At 49.1% G+C, this 15,165-nt stretch overlaps 1 protein-coding gene across 1 annotated transcript in view; it reads right to left on the minus strand.

The window, feature by feature from the left end:
* The window catches only part of OTOGL (otogelin like), a 1,792,821-nt gene that overhangs the window by 1,210,438 nt on the left and 567,218 nt on the right, over positions 1 to 15,165 (minus strand). Inside the window, exon 15 of the mRNA XM_069629328.1 lies at positions 8,185 to 8,330. Within this exon, the coding sequence (XP_069485429.1) occupies positions 8,185 to 8,330 (146 nt within the window). The remainder of the gene's footprint in view (positions 1 to 8,184; positions 8,331 to 15,165) is intronic.

The raw sequence follows: 15,165 nt of genomic DNA on the forward strand, positions 1-15,165 counted from the left end.
ATATCCACATTCCCTATTTGTAAACGCTGACTGCAGACTCCAGCCGGCGTGTCCTTCAACAGAACACTAGAGCGATCGTGCAGCTTCTGAATGGAGTTGCAGTGCGTCATGTTGGAAGAAAAAGATGGCACCCGTTACTCAAGGTGAAAGTTTCCAAGAGGACCACAGCGACCAAGCCTGAAATTTATGACATTCTCCCAGTGACTGGACAGGATGCAGAAGTAAAAAGAGCTGCACTTACTCTCTTGGATCTGACAAAGTGTCTAATGTGATCGGGTGCGGACGACTGAAAGATGTCCTCCCACCATATCAGCCAACTCTTGAGAGATTTATAGAAAAGTGCATCACAGAGTGAACAGGTGTGCCATTGGTGAAGTGGGACCAAACACTTTAAGCAAAGAGTGTAAGGGTCCGCTGATGAGAAAAAGACCTGTGATACCAGGTGCACACAGAGAAATCTGCTTAACCTGGCATAAATGGGAAGAAGTGAGGGAAAAATAAACTTACTCTGAGGAAGAGATTACTAAAAAGAAAAAGAAGAGGGCTGCGTTTGGCATCGTACCCAGAGAAAGGGAGTGAGGGAAAACAGCGTGGGAGGTGGGACATAGGGCATGGTCGTGTTATGTACATGTAGCCCACTCCAGCTCTCTAAATTCTGAAAGGAGAATCATGCTTGGGCTCGCCATGGCTTGCCATGGCTCTGGCCCCCTCCCAGCTCTGTAGGAACTCCCATATGTATGGAGGAAAGGAGACAGGACGTCAGAGTACATCTTTTGCTTACAGGTGTCAGATGCAAGCGCAGGCGTTATTTGTACAGAGGGTGTGGCCGGCACCTATCCTCCAATTGCTTGCTTAATGAAAGCAGAGAATTTGGTTGCTTCCAAAACAATTTGACTTTTGAGTGCATCATTTAGATGCCTTAAAACTCAATAACTCTGCTAGTCACTTGTCTCCACAGATGAGCTTGGGATAGGAAGTGTTAGGAACTTCATGAGCTTGTGGGTGTGGTAGTTAAGGGCTCTGACCAATGTGCAAAGCTTAGATGTGTCAGAGGATTTTGTGAGGCAAATAAGAGCACCAGTCAACCGAAACTGTTGAAGCGTCCAAATATGGCAGTTGTGGTGGCAGTTTTGGAGCCATAGATGTTAGTACTTTCACTAAACACTGTTCTTTTGGGGGAGCAGTTGGGACATGAGTCAGTACTCTAGGGTGCCCATTCATATGTGACAGATTTATGCAATGGTGGTGGATGGTTGGACCACCTCAGTTTTAGGATCCAAAAACTAAGATCTCAATTCCCACAGTGGTGATGACTTTACAGAAGAGTTTGAACATGCTTCCTTGTACAAACGAGGACTGTTGAAAAGTGGTGGTGACTTTACAGAAGATTGTGGCACAGGGGATAAGGGGTCTGGGCAAAGGCAAGTATTATGGGGGGATAGAACCCATTGAAAACACAGCCAAGAGATGCTGTGAAACGGGGTGGGCCATGGCCTTTCGCAGATCCAAACAAATTGCAGATCAGAGTATGCAGAAGGAACAAGTTACTTACCTGTAACTGTTGTTCTCCAGCATGGGTCTGGCATAGATTCACATGCTCATGAATATTCCCCGTCGTCAGGCCGGGAATCCTCGGTATAGAAAAAAATCAGTATCAGTTTCGTTTCTGATCTGTCTTTCCTAGTAGTAACCAATGACTGGTCTCTGGGTCATACTGCCCCCAGCCAATGACTGCCCTATCCCTAAGTCCCGCCTCTGGCAGCCATCCTCAGATTTGGTAGCACGTAAAGTGGCAGTATGACCAAGTGAAGAGCCGCAGAGGGGTAGGCGGGAGGGTTCGCATGTGAATCCATGCCAGACCCATGCTGGAGAACAACAGTTACAGGTAAGTAACTTGTTCCTTCTCCAGCATGAGGTCTGGCATGGATTCACATGCTCATGAATAAGAGAATACATAGCAGTACACACATGCACAACCACGGGAGGTGGCAACAGGCTCAACATTAAGCAATACAACAACTCAACCTTAAGCATCTCTTACCTCCTCACCAGGCTCACCTTAAGCGAACAGGTTGTGCAGCACTGCTTGGCCGACCCTGGACTCCTCCCTGGTGTCCCGATCGATGCAGTTGAATCTTGTGAGGGTGTGCGTCGACCTCCACGTCGCAGCCCTGCAGATGTCCTGCAGGGGCACACCAGACAGGAATGCCGTGGTAGCAGCGATCGCTCTGGTCGAATGGGCTCTCGGACAGCCGGGCAGCGGTCGGTTTGCCAACCGGTGACAGTGCATGATGCAGCCGGAGAGCCATCTGGAAATGGAAGTCTTCGAGAGAGCCTTCCCTTGATTCACAGTCCCAAAGTTCACAAACAGCTGTGATGTCTTCCAAAACTCTTTGTGCGGTCCACGTAGAACTTCAGCGCTCTAGCTACGTCCAGCGAGGGCAGAGTCCTTTCAGCCGGCGACGAAGGAGACGGGAAGAAAACTGGCAACACGAAGGGTTCGTTGAGGTGGAAGTCCGACGGCACCTTGGGCATGAAGGAGGGGTGCGTCCTCAGCACCACCCTTGTGTCGTGAAATGTCAAGTATGGCGGCTTGCAAGATAGGGCCTAGATCTCTCCCACTCATCGTGCGGAGGTGATGGCCACGAGAAACGCTGTTTTCCATGACAGAAACTTCAACGGTGCCGAATGCATAGGCTCAAATGGGGCCCCCATGAGCCTGGTCAGCACCCCGTTGAGCTCCCACGCCGGGGCAGAGGCCCTCACCGGCGGGAATGATCGGAACAATCCTTTTATAAATTCCTTCACCAGTCGATGAGACCACAAGGACGCCCATCCCGTAGTTCTGGTGTATCGTGAAACGCCATCCAGATGTATCTTGAAGGAAGCGTGAGCTAGTCCAGCCTTGGCCAATGACAGTAGGTATGGCAATACTTGAGGGGCCGTAATCCACAGAGGGTTAATCTTCTGTGCACGGCACCAGACAGAGAACCTCTTCCATTTATGTCCGTAGCACTTGAGAGTTGAGGACACCCTGGCCTTTGCAAGAACCTCTCTGCAGTCAGCCGGGATGTCGTACTCTCCAAACTCTAGTGCTGCAGGAGCCAGGCCTGCAAGTTCAGTGACTCCGGGTTGTGGTGAAAAATGGCGCCTCCTTCTCTGGAGAGAAGATCTGCGTCCGTCGGCAGCTTGACTGGTGTGGACATTGACAAGTCCAGAAGGTCCGGGAACCAGATCTGTCTGGGCCATGCCGGCACCGGGACCTCTTCAGCTGGTTGATGAGCCGGAGCAGCAATGGCAGCGGAGGGAAGGCATAAAGAAATAGGCCACCCCAGGGGAACAAGAAAGCATCGCCCATGCCCCATCGTCGGAAGAGTCAATCCACTTGATCCTGGTGTAGTTCCCACTCGTGGCACGAGCGCAGCTCTCTGCTGAGTGAGTCGGCGATCGTGTTTTTTATTCCTGCCAGATGAAAAGGCACCAGAAACATCCCTTGGGCGACGGCCCAATGCCACAGATCCTGGGCTTCCTTGGATAGGGGAGGGGATCTGGTTCCGCCCTGCGTCCGGATGTAGAACATTGTGGTGGTGTTGTCGGTGAAGATCCTCACCACCTTGCCCTTGAGTGATGGAAGAAAAGACCTGAGGGCCCAGAACACTGTGCGGAGCTCCAAGATGTTGATGTGGAGTGACTTCTCCTCCGGGAGCCAAAGGACTCTCGCGTGAAGATCTCCGGAGTGCGCTCCCCAACCTTCCAGGGAGGCATCGGTCATCACCGTCACCTGGTGAGCTGGGGTATGAAAGTCCGTTCCCGCCGACAGATCCCCACCACCGGATCGCCTGACAGAACGTCTCGTTGAGAGGGATCCTGTCCTCGAAGCTGCCTGTCGACTGGACCCAGCGGGCGTTGAGGAACTCTTGTAAGGGGCGCATCCGAAGCCTGCAAAGGCGCACCAGATAAATGCAGGAGGACATCATCCCAAGGAGGGACTTGATAGATCTTGCCCTGGCCATGTCCGTGGCCAGCAGACGCTGCACCTTGCCCAGAATGGTCATGGTCCTTTCCTCCGACGGCGAGGCCAGCCGTGCTACTGTGTCGAGCTTGGCTCCCAGAAACAGGGCGACTTGCGACGGAACCACGTGGGATTTTGGAAAGTTGATGGAGAATCCCAGGTCTGTGAGCAGCTGGACGGTCTTCGCAGTGTGCTCCACGGCGAGCTCCCTTGTCCTTGCCCGGATGAGCCATTCATCCAGGTAGGGGTAGACGTGGATCCCCTGCAGGCACAGTCGCGCCACCACCGGTGCGAGGCACTTGGTGAACACCCTGGGGGCCGACTTCAATCCGAACGGTAGGGCCTTGAACTGGTAGTGCTGCCCTTGGACCATGAACCTGAGGAACTTTCGGTGTCTTTTTAGAATGGGGATGTGGAAGTACGCATCCTCCAAGTCCAACGACGACAGGAAATCGCCCTCCTCCAGCTGTCCCAGCACGTGCTGGAGGGTGACCATCCGGAACTTCTGAGCCTTGATTAGTTCAGTCGTCGGAGGTCCAGGATGGGGCGCCATCCTCCTGTTTTCTATTTTACGAGGAAGTACCTTGAGTAAACTCCAGAACCCCAAAGCCTCTTTGGGACGAGCTTGATGGCACCCTTCTTGAGCATCGCCCTTACTTCCAACAGTAGTTGAGGGACTTGATTTTCCTTCCTGGCCACAGGTGGAACGCGAGGGCACTTCTTCTGAAACTCAAGGGCGTGCCCTTGGGCCAGGGCATCCAGCACTAAACGGTCGGTGGAGATGGACTCCCACACGCTGACGAACCTCGCCAGCCGGCCTCCCACCGGGGTGCTTCGGCAGGGGCCCGACCCCACGGTCGGTTCAATCTTGTTTGGAGGCCGCCTTGCCTCCTTGACTTCCCTGTCGACGACGACGGGCACCACCTGACTTGCCGCGTCCCCTGTAGGCTTCGTGGGACAAAGATCTTGCCGCTTGGCGGTACGTGGAGGAGCCACTGTCGGATCCCTTGGAGGCACCTTGTCTGCCTCCAGAGCTCCGAAAGGACGGCCGTTGTTGTTGGAGCACTCCCAGTGCCCGGGCAGTCTCCGTGTCTGTCTTGATGGCCTGAAGGGACTCATCAACCGCCTTCCCAAACAGGTTGTTCCCGTCGAAGGGCATGTCCAAAACCTTGGTTTGTACGTCCTGGCGGAAATCCGTCGCCTTGAGCCATCCTCGTCGTCTCAGGCAAACGCTGTTGCCCAACTGACGGAAACCGGTGTCGGCGATGTCCGTTGCCACCGTGATGGCGTGGTCTGAAGCAATCTCACCTTGATAGTCGTCGCTGCGGATGAGATGACCCGTCGTCCCATCGTGTCCAGCTTCCTGCCCTTGCCGTCCGGCGGGGAAGTTGATGTCGAGGCCGATGCCCCCCCAGCTTTCTTATTTGCTGCCGCCGAGATGTCCGAATCCGGGGTTGGTTGCGCCTGAAGGCACATGGGGGCAGCTTCAGGGACCCGGTACTTCTTCTTGTACCGGTCCCTCTTTGCCGGCGCCATTGTAGGGTTCTTGAGGAGGGCGAGCCCCTCATCCCAGATGCCATCAAGAAGTGGTATGGCGAGGACCGTCTTCCTTTTAGCCTCACGCCGTTCGTAAAGGAACCCTTCCTTCTTCTTCTCTTCTGGGCAGAGCTGGAAGAGCTTGGATGCCCTGGAAAATATGGCATGAAAGGATCCAATCTCGTCGGGTGGGGACGCCCGAGCAAGGGGCAATGGGGGACATGTCCCGTCGTCGCCTCCGTCGTCATCTGTCGTAGCCGTGTCCGTGCCTGTATCATCCCCGTGGGTAGTAGACCGGGGGGAAGGCAGAGCAGGCCGCAGAGGTGGGAGAGGTGGCGTAGGATGCGTCCTCCTCCTCTTATGCGGTGGACTTTCCGAAGGTCCCGGCTCCGGTTCCTCCATTGGGTCTGGCTCAGGTACCTCCGTCGGGGGGAGGGGCAACCTTGTCCTTATCTCCGAGGATAAGGACTGAATCGCTGACAAAATGGTCGCCAAAGTGTCCTGCGGCACTGGAAACGACGGGTGCGAGGGTTCTTGAGGAACCTCATCGGCCACACCGTCGCTCTCGTCGTCGCCCTCATCGGGATCCCTCCCGATGGGCTAGGCCTCTTCCACGACTTCGATGAGCTCTTCTTCAGAGGTCGTGTCCGTATCCATGATGGCCACCTGCCCCTCCCCTACCCTTTCCAATGAGGACTTCGTGGGGGACTTCTCAATGGGCCTGAAAGAGGACTCCCTCCGCGGTGGCAGGGAGACTCTGGGTCCTGAGGTCGCCTCCACTGGCGTAGCCTCCACAGGCTGAGCCATGGCCGCTGCGACATCCTCAATTGAGGTCTTAGCAGGGTGAATTAAGGCTATCGTCACCTTCTGTATGCCTTGGGCCTTCACCTTGGAGGGAGGGCCCGAGCCTCGCTCCCCCTCTGCCGGAATCTTCAAGATCGACCGGGGCCTCTCCAGAAGCTTCGCCGGGTTCTCTGACTTCCTCTTACCCGAGCCAGAGAGTTGGCTCGTGGTTGATGGCGCCGGGGAGGATGCGCCCTGCCTGGCAGCCAAGGAGCCTGATCGTTCGGCGCTCCCGGCACCGCGAACTCGCGGTGCTTGGCCTTTTGTTGGGCCCCCATTGCAGGACTTCGAAGACCACTCTGACTTCTTTTTCTTCTTCTCGCCTGACGGGCTCTTCCCTTCCAGCCAGTTGGCGAGACAGAGATGGCGATCCTTCATGGTCCGCTCCGACATGTTCCCACAAAACGCACAGTCCTTCTCCGTGTGTGTCTTGTCCTCATGGAGACAGTAGAGGCATAACGAATGCTCGTCCTCCTTGAAAACATTCTGAAACTGGCATCCAGGACAGGTCCTGAACAGCTTCCCGGGCGTCGAGCTTCCTTTCTCCTGGGCCATGTCCGGGGTAGGCCTCGGAACTTCTGGAATCCTCCAAAAGCGTAACTCGACGAAATCTTCACCCTTGAGGGGCATAGAAAACTCTTAAACGGATCCCCATTGATCGGGTATAGAAACGGTGGAGCTTGAGGCTCTATTTAACCGAAAAATGAGAAAAATCTCCTGACAAAGCGTGAAAATGCAGCAAAAGCTCGAGAGCTACAGCACGAGGACTCCCAACACTTGAACGTGCGGTAAAAATCTGAGGATGGCTGCCAGAGGCGGGGCTTAGGGAGAGGGCAGTCATTGGCTGCGGGCAGTATGGCCCAGAGACCAGTGATTGGTTACTACTAAGAAATACAGATCAGAAACAAAACTGATACTGATTTTTTTCTATACCGGGGATTCCCGGCCTGACAACGGGGAATATCCATGAGCATGTGAATCTATGCCAGACCCCATGCTGGAGAACAGGCATTATGGCCCTGATTCCTGGAATTATTTGCGTGTAAAACAGGGATTTGCATGCCATTCTGCCCGCAAATGCCCACCTTTGGCTCCCATTTCGGGTGCACTCAAGCAAAGGTACAGCACTAACCCACAGTGTTGCCTGATACTATAGGAGAACCGGGATGCGGCCAAGAACCCCTCCCAGCAGTTCTGGGCTGCCCAACCAATAAAAAGCCAGCATGACATCACACCAGGAACTACTGAGCCATTATCTTGACTGCTTCAGTCGCTGGCAGCCTGGTTTGCCTATTCCATTGAGAGTAAAAGAGAAAAAAGCATTCTGTTTGACTATTGGACCCATCTACCAGTGGCCATCAGAGCCCTTGCTATATTATGCTCTGAACGCCGACACATTAGCTATCATAAATGTTGCTTTGGGAGTTCTAAAGACTTGAAAGTTCACTTGCGGGCACCTGTGCGCTTGCTTTCTCCATGAAAATTGATCAAATAGCTTTCTCAGCTTGTTACGAAAGTTAGCATATTTTTGGCACTCTCTAAAACTAGTGTCACTCTGACAGGAAAAACATTGGCAGAGAAATGTATCTTGCTAAACTGGCACTATCAACCTATCAGGTAATGTGTACGCCCTCAGCAGTGCAGAATCCATACTAAATATTGTAAGGTGATATTTAATGGAGGTAATGTTTAAGGCACATGCCTCTCTAAGAGAACTCGCTGTCAGGGAACACTTTGAATATACTCTTTTCATTTTTTCTTTGCTCACATTTATGTTAACAGTTGTTTCTTACCTGGCCACATGGAGACTTTTGTAATGTAATTGCGAATTTGTCTTTTCCAGTGCCTTTCACGAGAATGTACTGACAAGTGCCAAGGAAGGTAAAAGAACGTCCATCAAAGGTAGTGAAATGTGAATCGCCTATTACTGAGCACTCAGCTGGAGAGAAAAAAGTATAATTCTCATTTTAGTGAACAACAAACACAATATAAAATGCGATGTAAGTTGTTGAAGTCTTACAGTGAAACTGCATACATCTAGAAGGGTGTTTTTTTACAATTTTACAATGGTCTACGCCTTTGGATATGACTATGTGTGTCCGCACTCCAATGTTCCACTTTATGATTTTTAGCACATGCAGAGGATATACAGAATTGCAGATAAATAGCTATCAACTAAGGGATATATTCCACCAAGGGGTTCTGCCTGACATCTGACAGTCACTCGAGCCCAAAGTACAGCCGACTCCGCAAGTGAAAGCTACCCATTTCTAATTTAATGTTATGCATATCCCTCTCCCACCCTCTAATGTGGTATCAGGGTGCAGAATAGCAGGGAATGGAGAGGGTAGGTATTCAAGAACTATTCACAACATAAAAGATACCTGTTCTCTTTCCAGCGTCCCTCATTGTCATTGTGTTTCCCTCACCCCAGCACCCAACAGATAATTATATATCTGGGCCCTGCCAGAATCCCCCAACGACTAATGCGGCCTGTGTAATCCCAGCACCAAAATGGAATATCTATACCTGGGGTCCTCCTACCACCCTCCCCAAGCTCTCTCAGACTTCCCTCTTACTCCCTCCCCATGGCTGTGACAGGTCTGTGACTTTCTTGCTGTCAGTGAGAATGACCAAGCTTGGCAGCAGACATCTATAGCTGAGAGGTTAACTGCAGGGTCATGGCTCTAAAAGTGCTGGACTTATTGATCAGTTTTCTGGGGAGGGGCACAGGGACGTCATTTCACCAAAATGCCAGGGGTAACGGAAGTGACATCACACGACCCTTGACCCCCTGATGACATCACAGGAAGTGATGTCATTTGACCCCATCCCAAAGTGATATCGCAGGAAGTGATGGAACACAACCTTTCACCCGTTGACAAAACAGGAAGTGGCATCACATTACATTGTGCACTACGATAAATTTGGCTACGATATCACTATAATGTGATGTACATTTCATACAAGGATGGATCGCCATATGTATCGTGAGGATCAGTGTGTATAGGCCCATATTACCAAATGACTGTGAATGCAAGCAGATGTCAATGACCAAATGATAATGATGTGTTATTATATAGCACTTACGCTTAAGCGCTTTATATAGGAAAAATATATACCCAATATCACCCAACCTGTGGTGGTACTCATTTATCGACCTCAGAAGGATGAAAGGCTGAGTTGAGGCGTTTAAGAACAGACTAAATCAGTGAATACCTTTAATGAGTCTAGCAATTATTGTATGGAATTCCAGAAAGACACATTATTTGGTATCCCTATTCTTTCTTATTTAGGGTGAGTGCTAAAAGTGTTACACATGTTCCACTCCAGAAGTAAAGAGCCACATGGTGCTGGCCACAGCCAGGAGCTTGCATTACCAAAAAAAAAAAGAAAAAAAAAGTTTTCTTTTTAGAGGTCGCAAGGGAGACCTCAGAGGTCGCAGTTGCAACCTCTGGCGACCCCTAAATGACGTCGCTGGAGGGGCACACTCATAGAGCAGCATTACGCTCACCAGTTTACCACTCTGCTTCAGAAGCTTGTTTCCAAGAGCACCTTTGGTCTACTCCTTCTCTTGGGCCTGAGGAGACCTGGGGGAGGACGAGAAGTGTCTATTCCCCTGCTGCAATGTAACAGCAATTGAATAAGGCCTCTATAATCCTCCACTGTAACCTCACTGCATAGCAATAATGCACGTGGAAGCTGCAACTGTTGCTAATGATTTTGTAATGACGCCATAGATGAACAATGATACACAACCTAATCTTGTGATCATTAGGAACAAATGATAAACCTAAGTACCATTTAAAAACATGGTTTTATTTTTCAGATTCCCAATCCGATAACCTCACAATTGGTTGAATATCAATTTTAGATGTTGTTCCATCAACAGAGAGAATGAAAAAATTGCCCCTCGAATTTATGGTGTACCATCAGAATTTAAGTATGTATTTGTTTTCCAGAAGTGCCATTACCAAGAAGTGGTGTAAGCGCAATGCCCAGCATGAAATAGTACATATACAATAACTAATAGAGAAAACTTAAATTGATCTCTTGGTTGGAGAATGTTATAGAGAGGCATCCAGTAGGTTGAAAGGGCAGGGTGTTGTGAGCTAGATGGAGTTAAATGATTTTCATGAGGTTTGGGTGTTTTGTTCTAAGATGGAGCCTCATGCATTAGTCTAGAAGTTCATGGAACTATTAATCTTCTTGAAGTCGTAACTTATAAATAGTTTCTTTGAAGCCAGTAGGTGTTCAGAGAACAAGTCAGATGTGGTGAGAGAGCTGTCGGAAGCAGCTGGCTGCTATTCAGGTTGGTACTGTGCAGTTCACATGCTTGACGCCGGCTAAGGACGGTGCACAGTCCTTTCTTCTGTTCTCATTTGTTGTGCGCTGTGTGCGTCGCCTATCGAGCAATCCTCGTCCTTCCAGACTCCCTGTGGGGCGCGCTGATCATTGCCAGTCATGAGGGTCTGAGAGATGACCCTACATCATCTAGATCACTCCACGTGGATCCACTGGGCTTGAGGCCCTTTTTTCACCTGCCTTGTTTTCCATAGACCCAGGAAGATGGAAGAGCTGAGTCTAGGCACGGGCGAGGGTGAGGTGAGTTAGTGGCCTGCTGGGATTCAGCTGCCGTTCAGTGCTGTGTGCCGTTTTGGTTAGGGGTCGTTGTAAGAACGGCTCACTGGGAGGGACACAGATCAGTACTCCGACACCCATTGCTTCTAATGTGGACTGAGGGGCTAAGAGCGGTTTATCAACTACCTTCCTGTTTGGTGGTGGCTGGGAGTGAATGTTATCTTTACACTTTGTGCTACTTATTGATAACCTACTGAAGGCAGTGACAAGTGTTGGGCGGGCCCTTGGAGTCACTTGTACGGTTTGGTTCCAGTTTATTGGAGCCCATTTACATGGATTGATTAGCAACTCAAGGTTGTGTCAAGTGTGCAGTCTATTTATTGGAGAGAGATAATGATAGAAATAGGTGGGCACCACTTCAAACAAGATAATTTACTTAGAGAATACTCAAATTCACTATTTAGGGGAGCACTACGGAAAAAGCCCTAAGCACAAGGGCAGTAAGTTTATAGAGAAACATCCTTGGACAAACGTCCTAGGAAGCCTAGTGCTCAACCAATCAGCTCGTAGTGCCTATTCAATACATAAACAATGTGTATAACAGTTGCGAAAATCATATTAATAAAAATGTAAGTCAGATGTAAGTCGACACATAAATAATAGTGGAGAGAATTTTAATGTGCAATAGGAGGACAATGCATATTTTGTGGTGTCTGCCAATACATTTTGGAACTAGTCCGTCTTCAGGGCGACTTCAGCATATTCCCGAATCCGTGCGCTCTGTGCCACTGTTAATCCATCTAAAACATTGAGAAAATACAGCTACAATAATAAAGTGTGTATGCTTTTCAAAGCGGGCTATAGCGAGCTCAGACCTGTTACCTCTATCCGAAACTATAATCGAGAATATGTCGAAATACAAACAACAGAATTTCAGAGTCAAGGTGCAGGAGATAAAGTCAATCTATATTCAATTATCACAGGAGGAAATGGATAGGAAGGAAAAACAGACCTTTCTTCTAATCCATCAACGCATTCTGTTAAATCGTGGCAACATATTTAAATTATTTGCAATGGTGTTTGCGTTGAGAGTGCTTGAATCAAGGGATGTAGACCAAGTGGAAGTCTTGAGTAATGAGCGTTTGGATTGGGTACTTATTCATGTAAATTCAAACATAATGCATAACCTGATCTTGAAAGAGGCTACATTACTATTGCCATTGGGTTTTGGTATTTATCTAGCCAACCAGCAACAGATAATGAAAGATATAACTCTAGATGACAGGAGTTTTGAATGGGAACAACAACAACAGGGTGGGCCTTTGTCTCACAAATTTACTCTATCAGAACATAAGGTGTATTGTTGGTAATAATGGGCGAAGGCAAGTAAAATGGGGGGACAACAGATATGTGGAGATTACTAAAGTTGAGGACTGGAGCTGGCTAATGTAATGTCCTCTCTTTGTTGTTACTGTTTGCCCTGTTCCCTTTCTGTTGTTGTATGTTGTGGGCTGCAGCCCACGTGATGTTGAAGGCGGTGCTCCCGCCCTCGCGCCAGTTTGTGTCTGAAGAATAAAGAAGCAACATCATTATTCATTGTCTCCGTGATTTATTAATGTACGCCAGTATTGCATGTGAGAATACATTACAGAGATGTATTCTAAAGTCAACATTGACAAGGTCTTTCTCACGGCGTGCCGCGCAAGATATTTTTTTTAGGGGTGCCCCTTAAGGGAATGCACTGCTGTGTTATTACCAGCTGTTCCTGCATCATCACGGAGCTGGGGTAAGCTACGCTCCGGCCCATCTTCCATGCTGCATTCTTTAAGACCGCTCAGCGTGCCTGAGCGACAGGATCCATGAGCTCTGGGCATACAAACAATTCACTGTCACGAGGAAATGAAATATTATACGCGCTTGCAGCATGTTGTACGTGCTGCTTCACAGGTGCCTTTTGGACTTGCTCCAACGTTCACTGCCACGGTGGAAACATAATTTCAATCACGCCTGCAGCGTATATGAGCTGCACACTGCCACAAGGAGAGCCAGTCAGACCACCAAGATGTTTGCACAGACAATAACTCATTTTTATAAACCTCAAACACCAGGCACAGGAGAACACATGCTCTGAGAGGTCTTCTGCATTGACTGGTTCATCCAGACTGCGACTGTCTACCAAGCACCCACGGGCAGCACAACAGACCACCCAAAGGTGAGCACTTGCAACCCCTACGTGCCCAAGCCACCATGTCTGATAATGAAGTGGGCAGTAGCTCACAGAGTCCTCAGTCAAATTCAACCCCTTGCAATCCTACACACAGGGAGGAGGGAGGCAATAAATCTTTGAACATGTTGATATCTCCGACACCAGAAATCTGGCGCCAAGATGGGCCAGGTGGCCAAGGAATTACAAATATACATTGATGTGACAGACGTCAGGCAAAAATGCCATTTTAGAGGCATATTATTGCACTCACTAGTGAGGGACATTGTATTTGAAATGCTGTAAAACACGATTGACACATTCCATGGTATAATTGACTCCCTGAATAAATATTTTGCACCTCTGAAGAACGTGGACTATGAACGACACATTTTCCACACATCCACGCAGAAAAAAGTGGAGAACATGGACAATTTTGTCATGAGACTGCGAAAAAGGGCAAAATACTGCGATTTTGATCGCTACTCTACAGAGGAGGCCTTAAAATCACAAGCCATCGCAGGGTGTGAGTCGCCTGAGTTCAGGAAACAACTATTACAAAAAAGTAGAACCCTGGATGAAATCCTTCAACTTGCAAGGGCAGACTCGGCCCTGTCTCTACAAACGGAGTCACTGAGAAATATCAAAATCACGCAAACTGCGTCAACCGCAGCTCTGTTCCCCATACGCACGTCGGAACGCAACACAGACCAAAAGAAATGTTATAGATGGGGATACAATTTGCCACACGTCCGTCCATGCCCAGCTGTAGGTCATCACTGCGACAAGTGCAGAGGAGAAAACCATTTTCAATCTGTCTGCAAGAATATCAAATTCTTCCAGTCGACAGAGAAAAACGGAGACACCAGGATGCGGAAATCCATCGGACGAGGCAGGAGAGACCGCACACAAGCACATGGCAGTCTCCAACAACCAGCAGACAGAGCTCGCACAGCAGAACACGAGAGTCGTCTCGCAAAGACAGTAGGCATGACGACAGAAGAGAAGACACAGAGCAACACATATACAAGCATGAAGCACAAAGACGGGTGCCATGACAGAAGATAAGATACCTTGCGACATCGCCGCAGCGAAACGTAAATCAAACTCCTTGTCATCAAGTGGTGACCATGAAGAGAGGTTACGTACACGCCATAGGGAATAACACCGCCACTGAATATAGCCCAACCCTACTGCTGCATATAAATGGACAGAGCCACAAATTTCTCATAGACGCTGGAGCCACTGTGAATGTCATCAATGAGGACACATACCAGTCACTCACCAAAAGAAAAGATTTGCAGTAAAAAGACACCGACATATACCCATACGGCACAAACAAACCTCTTGACTGCAAAGGAATGTTTTCAGCCACATGTACGTACAAAGATAAGAGCTTAAAGATTAAGGTATTTGTGGTAAAAGGAGGGAAGCATTCTCAGTTTCCGGTCAGCCATCCAGATGGGTTTAATACATGTGATGTACCAGATCATGTCCGCACACACGTCCAGCCCGAAGGAAATGATAAAGAAAATGTTCCCGGCATTATTCAAAGGACTCGGAAAACTTAAATGCAAACAAATCAAGCTGCAAATAAACACTCAAGTGCAACCGATGGCTCAACACTATCGGGGCATACCTCTCAATATTCAAAGACATGTGGAGGACGTGATATAGTCCCTACTAGACCAAGATATCATTGAGCCAGCATCAGGACTCACACCCTGGGTGTGTCCCATAGTACCCTTACCAAAGAAGGAAAACACCAGAATTCGTATTTGCGTAGATATGATAGCCCCAATGTGGCGATAGAAAGAGAACAACACCTGGCACCCTGAATGACTGACATGATGTACTTGCTGTACGGGGCAAAAGTAATTTAAAAACTCGACTTAAATAAGGGCTACCATCAGCTAGCACTCCACCCAGATTCCAGATATATAACGACATTCTCTACACACCTGGGGCTCTTCAAGTACAAGCGACTCAG

This window comes from Ambystoma mexicanum, chromosome 12 (genome assembly GCF_040938575.1).
Source record: "Ambystoma mexicanum isolate Mex_15411 chromosome 12, UKY_AmexF1_1, whole genome shotgun sequence".
Classification (NCBI taxonomy): Eukaryota; Metazoa; Chordata; class Amphibia; order Caudata; family Ambystomatidae; genus Ambystoma; species Ambystoma mexicanum.